General features: G+C 42.3%; 1 protein-coding gene across 12 annotated transcripts in view; it reads left to right on the top strand.

The window, feature by feature from the left end:
- Positions 1-18504, top strand: part of camk2d1 (calcium/calmodulin-dependent protein kinase (CaM kinase) II delta 1) — a 96791-nt gene extending 78287 nt beyond the window's left edge. For 2 of the 12 annotated variants that reach the window (XM_036146174.1, XM_036146173.1), the window contains exons 14-21: positions 1958-2017; positions 4086-4130; positions 6051-6099; positions 14612-14632; positions 14868-14943; positions 15027-15121; positions 16903-17131; positions 17219-18504. In XM_036146174.1, coding sequence (XP_036002067.1) covers positions 1958-2017; positions 4086-4130; positions 6051-6099; positions 14612-14632; positions 14868-14943; positions 15027-15121; positions 16903-17131; positions 17219-17222 — 579 coding nt within the window. In that variant the 3' untranslated portion in view covers positions 17223-18504. The remainder of the gene's footprint in view (positions 1-1957; positions 2018-4085; positions 4131-6050; positions 6100-14611; positions 14633-14867; positions 14944-15026; positions 15122-16902; positions 17132-17218) is intronic. The other 10 variants (XM_036146177.1, XM_036146176.1, XM_021315872.2 and 7 more) reach the window with 5 other exon arrangements.
- Positions 18505-18861: the final 357 nt, after the last annotated feature.

Raw genomic sequence — 18861 nt, 5'->3', positions numbered from 1 at the left:
CCTGTACCACAGTCATTTTGGCACATTTTCCAGTTCCACAATCCCAAGTTAGAGTAAAGGTTATGTTTCCCATGTTTTGGGAGATGTAAAATGAAAAGAAAATTATCCTGGATGAATGAGTTGACTAAAACCTTGTCAGTTGTGACATTTGGCCATTCGTACCGAGGCAGGTTCTGGTTCTGCTGAAGGTTTTCTTCCTGAATTAAGAGGAAGCTTTTTCCTCCACTGCAGCTACACGCTCATCCAGGAGCAGTGAAGGCTGTAGATCATATCATGCAACCAGTGGCCTTCATAAGTCCCGTAGAAGTCCACCAGTGGCAGTCTTAGTGCCACATGACCTGTCAGGGACAAACTTGTGGAGGAGAACCAGTCAGGGTGGGTTTGCAAAAAAATATCTAAATCTTTGACCGGAGGATCTGTCCAGAGAACCACAATAAGCTGTACGCTCCACAGAGCTGGGCTTTATGGAAGAGTGGTCAGAAAAAAGCCATTAATTGGTCTTAAACATAAGAAGGTTCGTTTTAAGTTTGTGGTATTTGGGAACTCCCCAAATGTATGAAGGAAGAGGCTCTTCAGAGGAGACACAACGTGAACTTTTATTCTCCTCATATCATTATCTGGCACAAACCCAACACATTCCATCACCTCAAATACACCATCCTCACAGTGAAACATGGTGGTGGCAGCATCATGCTGTGTGGATGTATTTCAGCAGCAGGGACTGTGAAACTGGTCAGAGTCGAGGGAAAGATGGATGGTGGTAAATACAATCTTGTCAGTGTGCCTGTGATTTGAGAGTGGGGCGGAGGTCCACCGTCCAGCAGGGCAATGACCCGAAGCAACTTTATTTAAAATAGAACTTTAACATTCTCCAAGGACCAAAGTGCTGTACAGTAAACAGGGTAAAAATAATAAAATAAATACAGACTCAAAGCCATAGATTAGATAATACAATTAAAGCAAAAAATATAAACAAAATATGAACTTCAAAAATCTAATAAAGAATAACATAACCTCACAGACTAAAATCAACATCTCACATAGTGTCAAAAGTCAAAGCAAAAGGATGATTTTTAGGAAACGATTTAAAATCAGAAGTAGCCTCTTTAATGCACAGTGGAAGGTCGTTCATCATTTTTTGAGCTGCCACAGACAAAGCATGATCCCTCCTAAGCTCACGTTTAGTTTTGGGCTGGGGGGGGGGCATTTGAATGTGTTAGAATGGCCTAGTTAAAGTCTAGGCCTCAACCCAATTGAGAATCTGTGGTTAGACTTGAAGATCTCTGGTCACAAGTGGAAACCATCCAACATGGAGGCGATGCAGCAGTTTAGCCTCGAGGAATGAGCAGAAGGTCAGATGTGGCGCTCTCAGAGACTGATCCAAGGACACTTGCACCTGGAATTGATGCAAAATGTGGAGCTACAGTCTACTAACTTTTGGGGGCGGAGGATGAACAATTTTGCACACTTAAATTTTGTCCTACGTGTTGTTTGCGTCACAATAACAATAAAAAAAAAAAAACATTGTTCTGTGAATGACATGGTGCAAACTCTCAAACAGTTAATTTTAACTCCCAAGTTGTAAGGCAACAAAACATGAAAGATGCCAAAGGAGATGAATACTTTTGCAAGACGCTGTTGAAAACTTTCTAACCAATTTGAGTAAATAACCTGAACTTGATGTCACTGTTTGATAACAAGGACCAGTTCAGGGTGGAAATGATTGACTTTAAATCTGTCTGTACAGGTTTTCTAACGGTGTTAAATGAGAAGTACATGTTGGGCTTCACAAACATATGTGACTCCTTGAGGCTGATGATTCCTGTGGTGACGGAGACTCTTAAGCACTATCTTCCTTCCTTCCTCCCTCGGCTGCCGCTTGAGGAGCGAATGTTTGGACACTAAGCCTTGTCACTTCTGCCCTGTTCCGTCTGTCTTTCTGTCCACTGTCCTCCAGATCAACAACAAGGCTAATGTGGTCAGCAGCACCAAAGAGCCTGTCCCCACTCCTGCTCTGGTACACCGTCTGCCTGCCTTTCTGTCTCTGTGTGCTTGCATGGCTGTCGAACGTCACGGCCCACCATGACATCAGTGAGCCGTGTTTGGCCTACTTGTTCAGCTCCTCCACTCTGTTCGTTCATCTCTGTCTCTTCATTTTAGCAGCTTTATTGCGTGTAGCATGGGCTGCCCACATACTCCACAGTACTTTATTACATCGCTGTACATGGGCTCCATTGTCCGTTGTTGTTGATGCTGGTTGTAATGGCAATGGGGACATTATAAGCCAACTGTGGCTGGAGTTGACTTGGTCTCCAGTTAGCTGAAGCAGTCAGAGGGGCTGCAGGATATTAGGAAAACATGACTTATTGCATGCCATTAATAATTATTAAGGCTTGATCTGGTGCATTGAAACAGTGTAGTTATAATTTCTTAGCATGTTTTTTATATGCTGCATTAAACATGTGTAACTAAATATATTCCAGGCATAGAGAACTTTAATGTATGGTACTTAAATACTTATCTAATGCTTCCTGCAGTCTAGGCTGTAGTTTCATTTGCACATGCCTTCAGTGATGCTGCAATAATAGTAAATGTTCTTTGTATTTTATGGCCCTAGTGGTCATGTATCATTGTCTAAATGCAGTAAATGTACATTATTCTGCCCTCTGTGAAGAATGAGTGACAGTAACCTTACTAAACCGTTATTTGGCTGTTATGTACCATTCTCATGGCAGAAAGCTGTGATGCTGTGGTCACCTGAGATCTAAGGAGAAAAACGTCAGGTATCTCCAAATCTTCTGACTTGGCCAGCATACTTTAGGACCAAAAAGGAGCCTTCTGCACTTCAGCTGGTGTACAAGCGAAAACTAGCTGAGCCATACATTTGGGTGTTTTTGACAAGCGTTCCACCGTTCAGCTGCAAAGAGGAGTCCTTCTCTAAGTTCCCTTTGGCCATTCAGAAATGATTAGTCAAGCAGTCATCGTCCTGTAAAAGTTGGCTCTAGAAAAATCCAGCCGGTCACCTGCTATTCCAAAAGCTAAAGCACATTGGTGGCATAGTCGCCTCATCAGGTTGGTTATATTTGCAGGTAGTGCTGTTGCTGATGGCTGAAGTTCACAGCAACCTGTCCACGGTGTCAATGGCAAGATATGTCTGATGCACCACAGCAGCTCATGTGGCCTGAAACCTCAGCCAGTTGGTTGTCCAGATACCTGTTATCACTACATCACACCCTTAAGCTGAGGAGGAAACTAACCCTCACAGAGGTTGGCCGGTATGAGACTTGGCAGCTCAGAGCAGCAACAGCTCAACGTTGGTCCCCTTCCTCCTACCGTCCCATCAGAAAGCCCACAGACAGTTCCAGCTGTAGGCGCTTAATGAAAGAAGCTTGTTACAGCTGGACCAGAGCCGAGCTGAAACTCCTGTCGGATGGTTCCAGTCTGCCCCAAGGAAAGACCATTTATTGCAGCTTAAGTCAGCTGGTGGAGGCTTGGACCAGGCCACCAACATTCATCAAAGAACATCATGAATACGAGTTCTCCTGCAGACCATCCAGCTTTGAATCAGGTTACGTTGTCTCAGGCGTGGTATGAAAATACAGCACCAGTGTACAGCAAATGCGTTCTGTAGCTGTGGACAGGCCGGACCGTCATCGTGTTCTACCTGTATGTAATTTGCATGACCTTTTTAACTTTAAACTTTGTAAAGTTAGCAAATGGTTAGTTTTTCAGTTGTTGCACAAAAGTGTTTGTTCTTCAGCTGACTGGCAGGCATGTCCGTTGTGATGTCTGCTGCCAGATATTTGACTGGGATTTCTTTGTTTCAAATTATCATTGTGTAGTAGTATGAGGTCATTAAACGTGTGAGGTGAAAAACTGATGTTTTGCTTGTAATCTGACATTATTCCATCCGTCAGTTATCCTGCTGCAGTGTTCTTGTGATTCTGCTTTTTCTTCAAACTGTATTTTTTTCCCCCTTTCCAACTTTCCCTTCACATCTTTTCACTTCTTTCTATTAATGTTACCTCCTAACAACTTTAATTTTGCACCAACCTTTTCTCCTGCTGTGGGTCCGATCAAATTAGGAGCCTCAAACCACTGTTATCCACAACCCAGCTGATGGAAACAAGGTATCCAGCCGATCAGATGCTGATCTGAAGCTGTAGTTTACTGCTGCCATGTTGCTTAGAGCCGAGCTTTAACGTTGCTTCTCAACATGTCTGTGTTCCATAACCTGAGAAAACTTAACGCCACGTGGGCAACTAATGATGTCTGCACGCAAACTGTTGCATGTGTTTCTTCCAATTACGAAACGTTTTGTTTTATTGCCATTGGCCGCCATATTAATTCATTCTTTCACTTACATGTCTAAGATGTTCGCAGAATGATTCTCGCCTCCCATCTCAGAGTGTTAAAACTATATATAGCTTCGTTATGACATCAGTCCAACAGCCCTGGGACAAAAGGATTATGCATGCTTGGAACAAAATGGGAACCATGCAATGGCATGACCACCAAACTGTTCCAGGTCAAATCCTTTTTTCAGACCAGCACAAGTGCATCTACCGTGTGTTGATGTTGAGCTTGTGCAGACGTTTGGATCCATATTATCATCCATAAACTGGTATTGTCGGAACACATGCATGCTTGCATGCTTTGTGCTACTCTGTGCTATCTGATGGTGCTGTAGGTTATGATGTAGCATACAGTAACTGTTGTTGTGCATAGTAAGAGTGTTGTGTAGATATAACCAATAAGCAGGTGCTTGTTGAACAGTTGTCACACCTATCAGTAGATTAATAAAATGCTTTTTAAAACATTTTACTTTATTAAAACCACTTTATCAATGTGCTTGAAGATATGACACAATTTTCTTTTCACTTTTTTTTTCATAGTGGCTTTATTATATTTAAACAACAACATTCAACCAATGTGAACTCTTCAGTAAATCTTTGTTTCAAGAAAACGGTTTAAAAATGATAATTGGCCCCGATTTGATTTGTATTTCTCTATTTGTAATTCTTAATATCTGAAACGAAATCTGTTATTTGCTAATGTGGACTTTTGTTTTTTCTCTGATACTGTTCATTCAATGAGGGGAAAGGCTGTCCCGGTCTGATACTTCAGAAAAGTATCGGACCCATTTATGAGGTTGAACTCGTTAGGGTTAATGCACAGTACACTCTTTTAAAAAAAAGTCACCTCATCCTCCTGTTGATATATTTAGCCTGATCAGTTTGCAGAAATTCTAGGCTAACGTTAGCATGTTTCAGCTATAGTTTGATAAAGTGTAACTCAACCCCAAAGTAAAACCATAACTACCAGACAGATTTTTAAAAATGCCACCAATGTGGCCGGTTACACTTGTTAGAGTTCTGTGCTGCTATCTCTACTACTTCAGTAGCTGTTAGTGCAGGGCCGTGTCGATCACATGGAACAGACCAAAAGCTGAGACGATGAATACAGTCTTTCACAGAGAGAATGCTACTACTGTTAAGGCCAAGAAACTTATCAATTTGAACCACATCATAAGCATTAACCTAAACTGTAAGCCATGCTCAAAAACAACCCTCAATAGTTCGTGTTGAAGGGAAAAATGTCGGCAATGTGTAAAAATTGGCTTACTGGCAGTCCACCACCAATGGGTATCAGGACTTAAGTTTCATTAAAGATTATGATATTTTGGATTGGATCGGGACGACATTCTGGAAATGTCATACAAGTACTCTCTATTGGAACAGTTTTGGTTTTAAAACTGAACTTGTCAGAAAGGGGATGTGTGAAGTTTGGGTTTAAATTTGAACAGTATAAACAATATTCCTCAGTCCTGGTGTGTTTAGGAGAATTTAGTTGCTACAGATGTTTGACTTTGAAGAATACTAAACCAAAGAGATTCCTTCATCAACTGGACTCTCACAGTACCCTCCACCTGTTAAGTAGATGACTTTAAAATGACCCCTCTGATGTCTGAGGAAGTCCGGTGCCTGTCCGTACTTTTTCTTTGTAGTGGCCAGAGTTTGCTCATATGCCCTCATGTGTGTTTTTTACAGGAGTCCAGTGAGAGTGCCAACACTACCATTGAGGATGAGGATGTGAGAGGTAAGGAGCTGTGGACCGCCTCCTCCTGTTTAAAATGTTGGCTTTCTCTGGGCTTTTTTTTTTTTTTTTTTTTACCTGTTTTGGTGCATCGTTTTGTTATATTTCTAGATTTCTCTTTGGTCAATTTCTCACAGCTGACACAATTTAGAAACAAGGATTGACTTATCCACTAGGTGGACAGATGTTAAGGTCCAGTCCTGTTTGCTGCTTGTCCTGCAACCTTTGGCTGAGTCTTTGGTCCACCCCACCTGAATCAAATGGCTGAATTATCTCCATAGTGTGCAGTCAAGAGTCCTGCTAATGATCTATTTGATCCAGGTGTGTTGGACCAGGGACACATAAATGTAGCAAAACACCGGCCCTGGAGGCCATGAGCAGGGGGACTCTACAGTTCCTCTTTGGGTTATAGTGGATGAAGATGCGCAGCGACACCAAACCCAGCCTGAACAAGTTTTATTGTGAGAACGGCATGTCTCTAGCTAGATGATTTATCAGTACTAACTTAAGAACAGTTTAATTGGCTCTACCATTTACATGTCACAAAAAGTGAAGGCGATCCACTAATTGCTGGTTCCCCCAGGAGCAAGCAAAACTGAAAGAAGTGGGCTTCACTTTAGAAAAGTTGGACTTTTAAATGACTTCTGACTATTTCTGACATTCTACATGGTTGTACAGCAGGTGAAATAAGTATTGAACACATTATATGAATATATATTAAATGTAAAGTAAAAAGTATCACAGTTCTCTCACAAAATGAGTCTCACTTTTGAGTTATTGGTATTCCCATTCCATTTTGGGTTTATTTGGTGTCATTTACTTGTGTGAGTCTAAATTCATATTTTCCAATGGCGAAGGACGCCAGGCAGATGAGTGCATATGTTTTTAAACTTTTGGCTTGATTTCATTTTAGTTTCAAACTGGTTACTAAAGGACTCTCCTTGGGGAGCAGCTCTCTGCGACAGTGGCCAATCAGCGCTTTGTATGCCATTCTTCATCTAATGAAAATTAGTTCATCATACCTGTCAAAGTCAAAACTCTGACAGCTAGGCTGTGCAGGCACAGATGTCACTCAAACATACACATGCAAATGATATAATACATTTTTAGTGGAGTTTATCATTGTACTGTAATTCCCAACCTCAAGTCAAGTGCATGTTCAGCTGTCCTCTGCTTATTAATGATCACAATGTCCATTTTGCATTTGGCTCTTGCTCTTTTGTTGGTTTGTATCTCAAGGTCCCTCAGGCTTGGTTATTTTCCACCGTTGTGGGAGGTCTCCAGTTTGTATTCCATTTAGGAGTTTCTGTACACTATTGCGCTATACCAGCTACTATTACGCTATACCAGCTACTTGGTTATAGTGTTACATGTATTCCTTTCCATTGGTAGGATTTAGTCATATCAGCCACTTCAGCTAGCTGTCGTTGGTACATCCCATGGAGGGCTTTTTCCTCCCCTGATGGTTCCTCCATCTCCTTCTCGTCCAGTTCCAAATCCCTGAGAGATTCACTGAGTGATTCATCCCTTGGGGCCATCTTCTTGATGTATTCTTAGAGCTTGAATATTTCATTTTGGATAGTGACAATGATGCTCACTAGTCCTTGGCCTCCTTCTGTGTGCTTAGTATATATCCTGTGGATTCTGGATTGGGGGTAGAATTCACCATATATGGTGAGAGGCTTTCTTTTTTTTAACATATGTGGTCTGAATTTCCTCCTTTTGCCAAATTATTATCCCGGCAGGGTATCTGATTATTGGCATGGCATAGCTGTTGATTGCCCAGTCCTTGTTTCTGCCGTTTAGCTGACTTCTCTGAACTTGCTTGTTGCAGGTGTCTGGCTGTTCCTGCTTTCCTTGTGGCTTTATTGAGCTATTTTTCTGCTGTATATAATGGTTCTTGTAGCTCTCAACATCTGTTTTCTCCCTTATGGGAGTGCTATTTCCTCTGTGTGGGTTATCCCCCCTCTCTTTTTTAAATCTGGCCACATTTCTCAAGCCCAAATGACAAATACCCCTTTTCCACTACCCCTTTTTAACCGTGCCGAGACCAGTCTGAGCTCGGTAACCGAGATAACTATCCAGTGTAAATGGAACGCAAACTGAACTGAACCAAGCCAGACACAACCGAACCGCGCTAAATGCAGACCAGTTCCATGGGTGGGCTCGGCCTGGTTTTTCTCTGGCCCGGTTCTCTGATAACAAAGAGCGCATGAGCAGACCGTGTCATCTCCTTACAGTCAGCTGACATTTCAGACATTCATAAAAATACTAGCTTCCCTACCGTGACACACGATCTCCAGTGATGATTCTCCTTAGCGGTGTGATGAACCTCAGCGTCTGTCGTTGTTTCTTGCGTCTGTAAATCCTGATTAGACGTTCATTTGTCTTATCCACTTCCCAAAAGCCGACTCTGTCAAGTAAATTCACCAAAAGTTGCCGTCTTCGCCTGACTCTTCGCAAACAACGGATTATAACCAAGCATAACTGCCTGAATGTTCCGGGCGCCACCATTTGGATTTGCTTGGTCCCTCCTTCAAACCGAGATAGCGTGATGTGTAAACGGTCATCAGAACCAAGCTCGGCTTGGTTAACTGATCCAAGCTCGGACCGAGCTCGGCATGGATTGGTTTAACAAGGGTAGTGGAAATGGGGGTATGGTCTCTGCTGTAGATGCTATTGGTGTGGATCAGTGAATCAGTGTCATAGTCACTCTTAGCATTCAGCATTTGTCATGTATGTAGAGGATAACATCCATAGTCGGTCTTATTTGGCTGAGGGGTTGGAGTGATGGAGTCACTGCAATTAATGCACACTGCAATGTAAAGTAGTCTAACTAACAAAGCAATAAAGCAGAAATAAGTAAGAAATTTACTGCAAAACTAACCTTCACTACAAGTAAAAGACCAGGGTTTTTATAAAGGATAGAATAGAATTCAACTCTATTGTCATTGCACTGTCACAAGTACAGAGCAACGAAATATGTTCTCTGCATCTTAACCCAGTGGGCTGCCATGTGCGGCGCCCGGGGAGCAATCTGGGGTTAAGGGTCTTGCTCAGGGACCCAGAGTACCGGCACCGGGGGTCGAACCGGGTACTTGCATCCTTCTCTGAGTGCAAGCGCACTGCTCTAACCACTCAGCCACGACCGAGTGCGCATATCTCTGAAAGCTTCTCACTAGTTTGTTTTTAATTGTTTTTTCTGACTCATTGCTTTTATCAGCTTTTATTCCAGCTGTGCTTTTGTTCCTTGTGGTGGCAGCTTTTTGATGTGTCTTCTTGAGACTTCCAAATTCTGCCTTTCATTGGGAATTACACAGGCCATTAGCACCCTCCTACAGAAAAGGATGCACACATTTGTACGACTTTTAAGAAGTGCCGTCAAAGATCCAATGTCATTATGCCATCAAGTTACACACAGCTGTTCTTTATAAGGATTTATGGAATTGACAATCTGATAGGGAAAAATGAAAAGGTGTAAGACTTTCTTGGAAGTATTCAGGCTGGTAGAACTAACGGGGCCACTAACAATCTGATTTCTGTAGAAAAGAGATGTGTAAATAATGTTTGCCCAAAAGATAGGAAAAGTAATTACCGTTCTTTGGCTGGCTTTCTATTTTCTTGGTCTAGAACAATAACTGAGCTACAAAGTAGAGCAGTTGCTAGGCAGTCCCGAGCTTGTGTCCTGGCTAGGGTCTTCCTGCATGGAGTTTGCATGTTCTGTTATAAGCACTAGCCCCTAACGACTGCACCAATAAGCTTGTATAGATGCCGGCTGTCTGGATGGATGGATGGAAAACATTTGGCTATTCCTAACAACCGCTGGATAAGTGTTACTCTTTGTTCAGAAACACTTTCTGAATGCAGTAAATGTGTAATTAACGTGTGCCCAATCCTGCTTTTGACTTGGTCTCTGAATGTTTGTGATCCTACTTACCATGAGATTACAATGAAAGGACAAAAATACAGATAATAAAAAAAAATATTTTGTGTTATACCCAATAGGGTTGGACAATATAGAAAAACACATATTGATAAAAAAGGAATCATATTGATCGATACTGATAAGTGCTGCCCTGATCATTTAATGCTGTCGCTTGTTGACCAATTTTTAAATAAAGAACACACAAACACTGAAATGAAACTCAACCCTTTATTCAACCAAATTTTACCAAAACTGCAACTTTAAATAAAGAGAAACAAGAGACCATGCTCTCTGAACTCTTTGAAGGGGGCGGAGTTTGGCGACAGAGCGTTCCTGGGTCTGCGTTTGTGATTGGTTGGGAGGATGTAATGACTTTAATATTAACTTACATGGCTAGAATGCAAAAGGGAAGGAAAACTGTTATTCTATTGAACTTTATATTGACCCTTTTTTCTTATTCATATACGTCTATCGATCGATATACATAGTTTCTTTTATTATGAGGTTTAAATGAGGTATTTATCCTAGAATCTGCATCAGCCATTGATGCTGGGGGCCTGATCTGTGCCGTTTAACTGTAGTTGTGGGCTACAAAGGGTCATTCGTGTTAGCTGCACTTTGGACACACCCCAGCCTCAGGTGCTGATGCTGGGCCACTTCCTAACAACCATCACATGAAGTGATGCATCACTATGGTCCTGCGGGCTTCTCAGATCAAGCATTTGGGGGCAAAGGTTTCTGAATAACACCATGTGTCTTCCATTACTCCCCTCTGCTTCATGTTGTCTGTGTGATTTGTTCTTAGCTGGTTAAAGGATGAAGAGCTTTGAACAAATAGTCATTTCCTGCTCATACTGCATGTGTTTCTGCATGTTTACCATATTTTCATCTCATCTTTTTTTTGTCATCCCTGCTGCATCTCCATCTCTTTCCCTAACATCCTCAGTATATTCTCCTTACTCCAGTCACCAAATTTACCACTTAAAGCACCTAAAGGACTCAGCCTCTCCCCCCTTGCTCTCACATTCGTCCTCTTCCTCCTCCTCCTCCTCCTCCTCCTCCTCCTGCTGGTATTCTCCAAGCGTTTGGCCCGGTGGTGAAGAGTGCAGCCAGTACATCCTATGGTCTCTGATGGCTGCCTACCTGCTCCTCTTCATCAAATGTGTCTTCCTGGTCTTTTTCTCTGACCACCCCACTACATGCTACTGCGGCCCCCAATACACCCCCACGCAGGGCACTGGCCCCCAGCACAGAGCACCCCTGGCCAACCAAGGCCCCACCGACTCCCACTGTAAGTGTCATGGTAACACAGCTGGAAGGAAGCCGTAAACTTGAACTGAGCTCATGTCCATTTGGCTTATTCACCATTTATAACTAGTTCATAATGCTTCTGTTATTTTCCAGGTGAGGACAAGTACAGACAAATAGGTTGGATCAAGCACTTATCAAACATTATATCTTATCTCATGTCTTTCTTTAGATGAGTTGATGTTGTTAATTTCAGCAATTGAAACTCAAAATACCTGCAGCCAGTTAATGGGTGTAAGAGGCTTTGTATGGGCAGAGAATATTAATTATAATAATGCAATTTAAGTTTGGTTTACTTCCTTGTGCTTTACTAGTTAAAGGGTTTGTTGACTACATTTAACTGGAACTTGAAGTATTTTGTTGATAGAATCTTGTATTTAGAAGAGAAGTTGTTCATTCTGTTATGGGTCTAGTGCTTCCTGTTTGCGAACACCAGTGTGTGAATTCACTCCATCTATTGTTCCATAATACCACACCTCATCAGGCAGGTATTCATATGACAAGAGCTGACGGAGTGGGAGAACATCTTTGCTATTAATTCCTGTTGATACGTGGTGCCACGACTTGGTCATTTTGATTAAATCATTACCTTTGACACTTTGTATTAGTTATTCATAGCCAAACCAAATCTGTTGTGGCACAAAGCTCAAAACAACTTCTGAAGTTCTTATACTGTATAGACAGATTGAGGATAATCGTGCGTTTAATGAATAGTTCTGTGACAGTTTGAAGAGATCTGTTGGGGTATGAATGAGCTTCTGTTTTCCAAACGCTGTGGATGTGCTGCTGACCTTCATTTGCCGTGGATTTAAACATTCAGATGTCAGTGAGGGCTGCTTTCAGTGCTCATAGATGTTTTGAATCGTTGCAAACACATTGGATTTGGGTTTCAGTTTGTCAAATTTGAATAAAGCCACGCTTCGCTGATCTAAATTAGCATAGAAATGTTGGGTGACAGCGCCACTCACTGGTTAGAGTTGGCCACGACACATTTACCTCAAGTATTACATGAGGAATACTTAAGAAGATTCATTAATCGGTCGCCTAATATGATGGCAGCAAAAGTGTCTCATTCCTTCAGCTAAATATGAAGGAAGTTAAAGCTGTGTGGGGAGCTGAGAGCCTGAATCACAGATGCTGTGGAGGCCTTCCTCAGTGCTTCACTAGTACCATATGGTGACATAAAGTGACGCCTGACTGTTGCAGGATACATTCTTGGTAAAAACATGTGATTTATACACAGTTGCAAATTGGTATGTGTGTGTGTCTGTGTGTGTTAACCGTAGTATTTGATTGAAAAGAAAAAGGTTTAATCACATATAATGGAGCCGTTAAGGTTTGAAATTGACAACTACTATTAACAACCTCTAAAAAGATGCAGAATGGAGCCAAAATGCTTCAAAAACTTAATATGAAATGTTAAGTACAAACTCTTCTAAAAATAATCAGCATCATTTTGTACACAAAGCTGGAACAAATAACATAGACTGAAAGTGACGTGAATACTGCAGCTGACTACAAAATGTACCTCTTGCTTTATGCTGGAATCCTTGAAACCCAATGATGTAACAAATCTAAATCCCCCTACATCCTCATTAAGACCACACCCTGTGAGGACCTCTGTGTCGTCACCTTCTGCAGTGGTGAGAAATGTGCCAGCTTTTATCTCAGAAGGAAAGATGCTTTCCAGTTGATGGAAGCTCACCATATATTGTTTCCAGTCCACGGGTACTGTGGAGCAGCACCTTGAGCAGTGGAACAAATGTTTCTGGCTCTATCATTAGTAGACTTTGTTTCTTACATGTTTCTATGTTGCAGTGAAGAATGTTTTGAAGATTTTAATTAGTGAATGCATCCCATTTTGATCAATTTACAGTTGACTCTTAGTGACTTCAATAAGTCACTCTGGCATGCTTGATTCCAACTTCTGGGCCAAATCAGCACTGGAGGTGACCCGTTTTTTTTCGTCTCATTTGTCGGAGCTGGACAAAAAAAGCAGGTTTGCCCACCTGCTTTTTTTGCAAACTGACTAAATGTTCTCTGTGGGCTTCAGGTCAAGGGAGTTTACAGGCAAAAATCTAATGTTTGATTATAACTGGGATAAGGATTGATAAAGAACTGCTTTAATATCACACACACATGCACCCAGGAGGTGGCGTTAACAGTGCTCCCTGGTTCTTGATTCTCAGCAGTAGTATCCTGCCTGTGAGCCCATTGTGAGGTAAAGTGATGATGGTTGCATGTTTTTCCTTGGACTTAACTATTGCGAACACAGTAAGGCTGTGATTTCTGTTAAAGTGCATTACGGCGATTGGTTTGTTAGATTGAAAGTGTGACTTCAGCTGGACTCCGTGATGGTTTCACTGTATTGACATGAAGTCAGCGTTAAATGAGGTGAAAACTGGCTTTCATTTTAAACTATGTAAGCTTAAACTTTGAGCGCTCAGCACGCCATTGAAACAATACCAATTCTTTGCAAAATAACCAAAACTGCTGAAGTTGCACAACCCATCTTTTAAAAGGAAATGTCAGGATAGGACGTTACCTTCATATGTTGGACAGTAAAGGCAGGACAGCACTGTACTGTCAGCAATTAACAGAATTTACTGATTAAACATGAAACATCTGTGAAAAGGATATTAAACTGATCATCAATCCCTTTCTCAAAGTCCAAGCTGATGTTCTCCAAAGATGCATACTGGAGTTTCAGGTCAACCTTGAACATGTGCTGTTTGTTGCCTATTTGTTCCACTTTCACTGAGTAAAAGCTTTTCTCCACTTCCACAATCTTTATCTGGTTAAAAGTTCAAAGCCTTGAGTTTAATGAGCTACTATATCAGCTGAATGTGCATCAGTGAACCTACCTGTAGTGTCTGTATTTGCTAAGTAAAGTCCATCAGGGGATGGACGGCGTTTCAGCTGAGTCAGGCGTTCAGGAGAAGCAGCCAATCAGAGCAGCGTGGTGGTGCTGGCTTTTAGCTGGACGTGATCTGTGCTTCCTCTGACTCGGCGTCAGCCTGTTTACCGACATCGGAGCAGCTTTTTGGGCTCTCCAGCTCAGACGGTAGAGCAGAAGCATGGTTCAGCTGTGGGTAGCTAGTTTCCTGGTGGTGATGTCCGTTCTGGGACATGTGGTCAGCCAGCAGACCGTCAGTGTGCAGTTAGCTGGGAACAACACTGAAGCCGTTCAAGGTAAAAATGTTTGTTTTTCTCTGTGTGTGAGTGCACCATGATGTGTCCGGTCTGCAACAGCACTTACTGTCTGCATTCATTGTTTCCTAGCTTACCACCTTAGCATGAAAGGTAATGTTGATGTCGTGTTGAGTTATGTCACCTTCACCTCCAACCAGCCTCTGTTTCATTTCCTCTCCGCGTGACTCTGTGTGACCTGTGCCTCTAACCGATGTCAGCTTCACTTCCTGAACATGATCACGCTGTGACGTTGGATCGGTGCTTTCATTAGGCTCACATTCCAGCACTTATGTTTCTGTTCATTTCACCAAACGGACAGTGACCTTCTCGTGTCTGTCTCCCTCAGCCCGTAAGCAGGAGATCATTAAAGTGACGGAGCAGCTGATTGAGGCCATCAACAACGGAGACTTTGAGGCCTACACGTGAGTTCAGCCGGCTTTATATTTGAACATCATATATCCATCTTTGTGCAACCCTAATGTGATTGACTGGTGCACCGTTTCAGGAAGATTTGTGATCCTGGCCTCACATCATTCGAGCCCGAGGCTTTGGGGAACCTGGTCGAAGGCACCGAGTTCCACCGCTTCTACTTTGAAAACGGTAAAGATCCTCTTGTCTGATCCTTTTTTGTTGGGAGAAATATTTATTAGTAGTCCACATTTTAGCTACTTAGTTTTTTTTTTTTTTGCTTGTTTTTTTAAATTGAGGTCTGAAAGTAGTTGTCAGTATTTGTTCTCTTACCTGTAGTAGACGGAGGTTTTGTGAAAGTAAATGTGCAGAAGAAAGAAATTCATAACGTTGTGGAATGAGAGGCTAATCAGACTGGGTTAAAACATTAATTTTCAGGACTGTTCAGGCTTTTAGTACTCAGGGAGTTCTCAGAAGATGAGCTGATCCCATTCACATGTCATAAGCTGCTAATGTGGGCTATAAATTATTTAACATGTATATTATCACCCAAGATTTTCAGTTTGTTAGATTAATTGCCTTTACTGGTCTCTCTTACCAAAAATACAACAGGCAGCTGCACCTCATCCACTCTGCTGCTACCAGTCCTGACCAAAAACACATAACCGGATCCCAGCAGTTCTTAAACCACGGCACTGGCTACCTGTCATTCAAAGGACAGATTTTAAAATGTTAGTCTGTAAAGCACTCAGCAGTCTTGGACTCAAGTTGCTTGTTAAGTTTGTTCATGCAGACTTGTCAGGACATGCTTACTCATTGTTCCCAGGACCAGAACTAACCAAGGTCAGGCAGCATTTAGATCCTGGGGGAAACTCCCTGAAACCCTGAGATGTTCAGAAACTGTAAGGTTCCTTTAAATCAGGACTGAAAGCATTGTTTGCTATAGCTTTCGCCGATGAGTGATTGAAGTGCGAGTTTTCACAAAGGGCAATCTGAAAAGCATCCTTAACTGGTTATTTGTCTTAATAAACTGCAGTGTAACAAATTGCAGTAAAAAGCCACTTTTTGGTCTAGAGGTTAGGGAGCAGGGCATGAGCAACTTGGAGAGACTGCAAAGGTCGACGTTTCAAAACTCAGCCTGTCACTCTGGATCCCCGAGCAAGACCCTTGACCACAGATTGCCCAACAGGCACCACTCAGTGTTAGCAGCACACTGCTTCCCTAATGGATATTTTTATCATCTGAAATGGGAGAACGGCACAACTACAAATCTACAAAGACATGGATGTCCATCTAAGCCGACAGGTCAGGCATGGAGAGCATAAGTCAGAGAAGCAGCCAAGAAGCCCAAAGGTTACAGGAGCTGAGGTGGGACAATCTGTCCATAGACCTACTGTTTGTCACACATTCCACAAATCTCTTCTTTATGGTTAGAAGAATTGCAACGTTGAGGGAAATCCATTAGAAATCCCGATTTTTAAAATTTGCCACACGCTGTGTAGCAAACATTGTAGAAGGTGCTCTGCTCAGACCTGAATTGAACCTCCCCATCATTGGAAAATGCTTTGTGGAGGAAAATTAACACTGGACATCACACTAAATGCACAACCTCCACAATGAGACCTGGTGGGGGCAGCATCATGCAGTGTTTCTTCAGCAAGGACAGGGCAGCTGGTCAGAGTTGATGTGAAGATGGATGGAGCTAAATCTGGGACAGTTCTGAAAGAAAACCTGTTAGAGGCTTCAGACGACCTGAGACTGAGGAGGAGGTTCACCTTCCAACTGGACAACTACCAGATCATACTACCAGAGATGCAATGGGATAGTTCTGATCAAAGCAGATTCAGGTCTTAGATGGTGTTAGAATCTCAGCTCCAACTGCAGTGATGCAAAGATTTTTAGTTTGTTCTTAACTCTCATAGGTTGTCATGTTTCCCTGCTGGATGATTCCATGCTGCTCTTGTTCTCCGTAGCTCTGGCTAAGGGCAAACTGCCCATCCACACCATCCTGCTCAACCCACACGTCCACCTGATCGGGGACGAGGCGGCCTGCATCGCCTACATCCGCCTCACGCAGTACATCGACGGCAACGGAATGCCGCGCACCATGCAGTCAGAGGAGACCCGCATCTGGCACCGTCGCGATGGCAAGTGGCAGAACATCCACTTCCACCGCTCTGGCTCACCCACCGTTCCCACCAAGTACGCCCACTCCCAAAGTGTACCGATATTTTTCACTCACTAAGGTGAAAGGTGTTCTATCTAATAATTGTGTGACCTGTGTTGCAGTTGAGATGACGTTCTTGGACCGCAGACGGCCTCCAGTAGTCAGCTGACCAAACCCCACCCACCATGTGGCCACAACGTCCCAAAACCAATCCCTACCATCCTTTGCTCTAGCTCCCGCCCTCAGTGTGTTGTTTACATATCGTTGCGGCTGTTGGACTCACGGGTTATTGTACATGTCGACAGGCCAACCGAAGTAAAGTGAGGGAGCCATCGTTTTGTAGTGAGAGTGTGTGCCGTTTCTATCAGTAGCATGTTTACTATCTGAGCGTTGGTTTCACTTCTTTTAGATCTGGATGTTTTAATAGGAGTGCTTTCAGAGGTGCCGCCTGGTCATTTTTAATGGGCCGCTGTAATATGTTTTTTTTTTTTTTTTTTTTTTCTTTGCGTTCCACATATTGATATATTGTTATGGAACGCTGAGGCACAATGAGCAACATGTCACACACTGTATCTGCTTTTTACTCATGTATCCTTTTAGCACTGCCATAGGGTTCAGTAATTAAGGCTTTTTTTTTTTTTTTTTTTTTTTACATCCATCCATGAATTGAAACTCCTTTTAACTCTCTCTGGTTTGCTGTTGCCACAAGATGCATACACTAGGAAGTGTAACTACTTGTCTAATGGAAAAGTCTTGTCCGCTTCAACGGCCAGCACCTGGGAGCAGCAGGGGGAGGGTCTTCTGTGAGAATGGAAACATTAGGTTTCTAGTCTCACTATCACGCAGTTAGGGGTCCCTGATGTGAATTTCCTCTGTTCCGATTAGTTACATTTTATATTGTGCTGCTCGTGCTTCTTGATGACTGCCTCAGAGTCTTTTAGGCTCACTTTTATCCTGTTCCCTCCTTTAACCTGAATTCCTGCTGTTTGCCAACATTCCTCTGCCCAGATTTACACTGTTCACATGTCCAAATTACAAGCTGACTTCACATTTTGTTCAAGGCATTCACTTCCCCGTTTAGCTTTTTTTATTTTTGTAATGGGGAATGAGCATCATCGCCAGTGCTCTCGTTCTGTTTCGTTTCTATCATTGTGGTGCCCCCATAGGATCAAAGGGAAAAGCTCAAAAGTTGACTCGTAAAGGGACTTTAATTTTCTTCACCTTTTTAGGATGTTTATTTTGTATCCATACATCTTCACTGAGTTATTTGATGTAATCACGTCACACACTCTGTTTTTATCTTTCTACAATATATTGATGGTACATAGATGTTAAACGTTACTATGATGGGACAAGCCTGATGTACTTTAAAGGAAATATCAAATAAAATGTTATTTAGGACAAATGACTAAATGTGGACTTTTTTTTTCCTTTTGCATAAGGATATGAATGTTTGTATTGATCATTTACTCCCTCCTGCAGCTGTGTGGTGGACTGAAGTTGACATGCCTTTATGTACTATTTTTTTTCAATACCCCTGAGGCACCCAGTCCTGGGAGGTTAAGCCCTGCTGCTTCAGTCATATTTGGTTTCACGTAAACTTTCAACTAAAATTGAGTCACAAGCATTATGCTGAAACACTTTGGCGTTCTAACTTCCTCTGCAACATCTGCTGGTGACGGATGCAAATTATCCAAAACTCTTCAGCTAAAGGAAGATGTTTAACTGGCTACCCTTAGCTGCCCACATCTAATTCCTGTTAAAT

This window comes from Fundulus heteroclitus, chromosome 14 (genome assembly GCF_011125445.2).
Source record: "Fundulus heteroclitus isolate FHET01 chromosome 14, MU-UCD_Fhet_4.1, whole genome shotgun sequence".
Taxonomy (NCBI): domain Eukaryota; kingdom Metazoa; phylum Chordata; class Actinopteri; order Cyprinodontiformes; family Fundulidae; genus Fundulus; species Fundulus heteroclitus.
The sequence above is the reverse complement of the archived record's forward strand: the minus strand, read 5'-3'. Positions and strand labels throughout refer to the sequence as shown.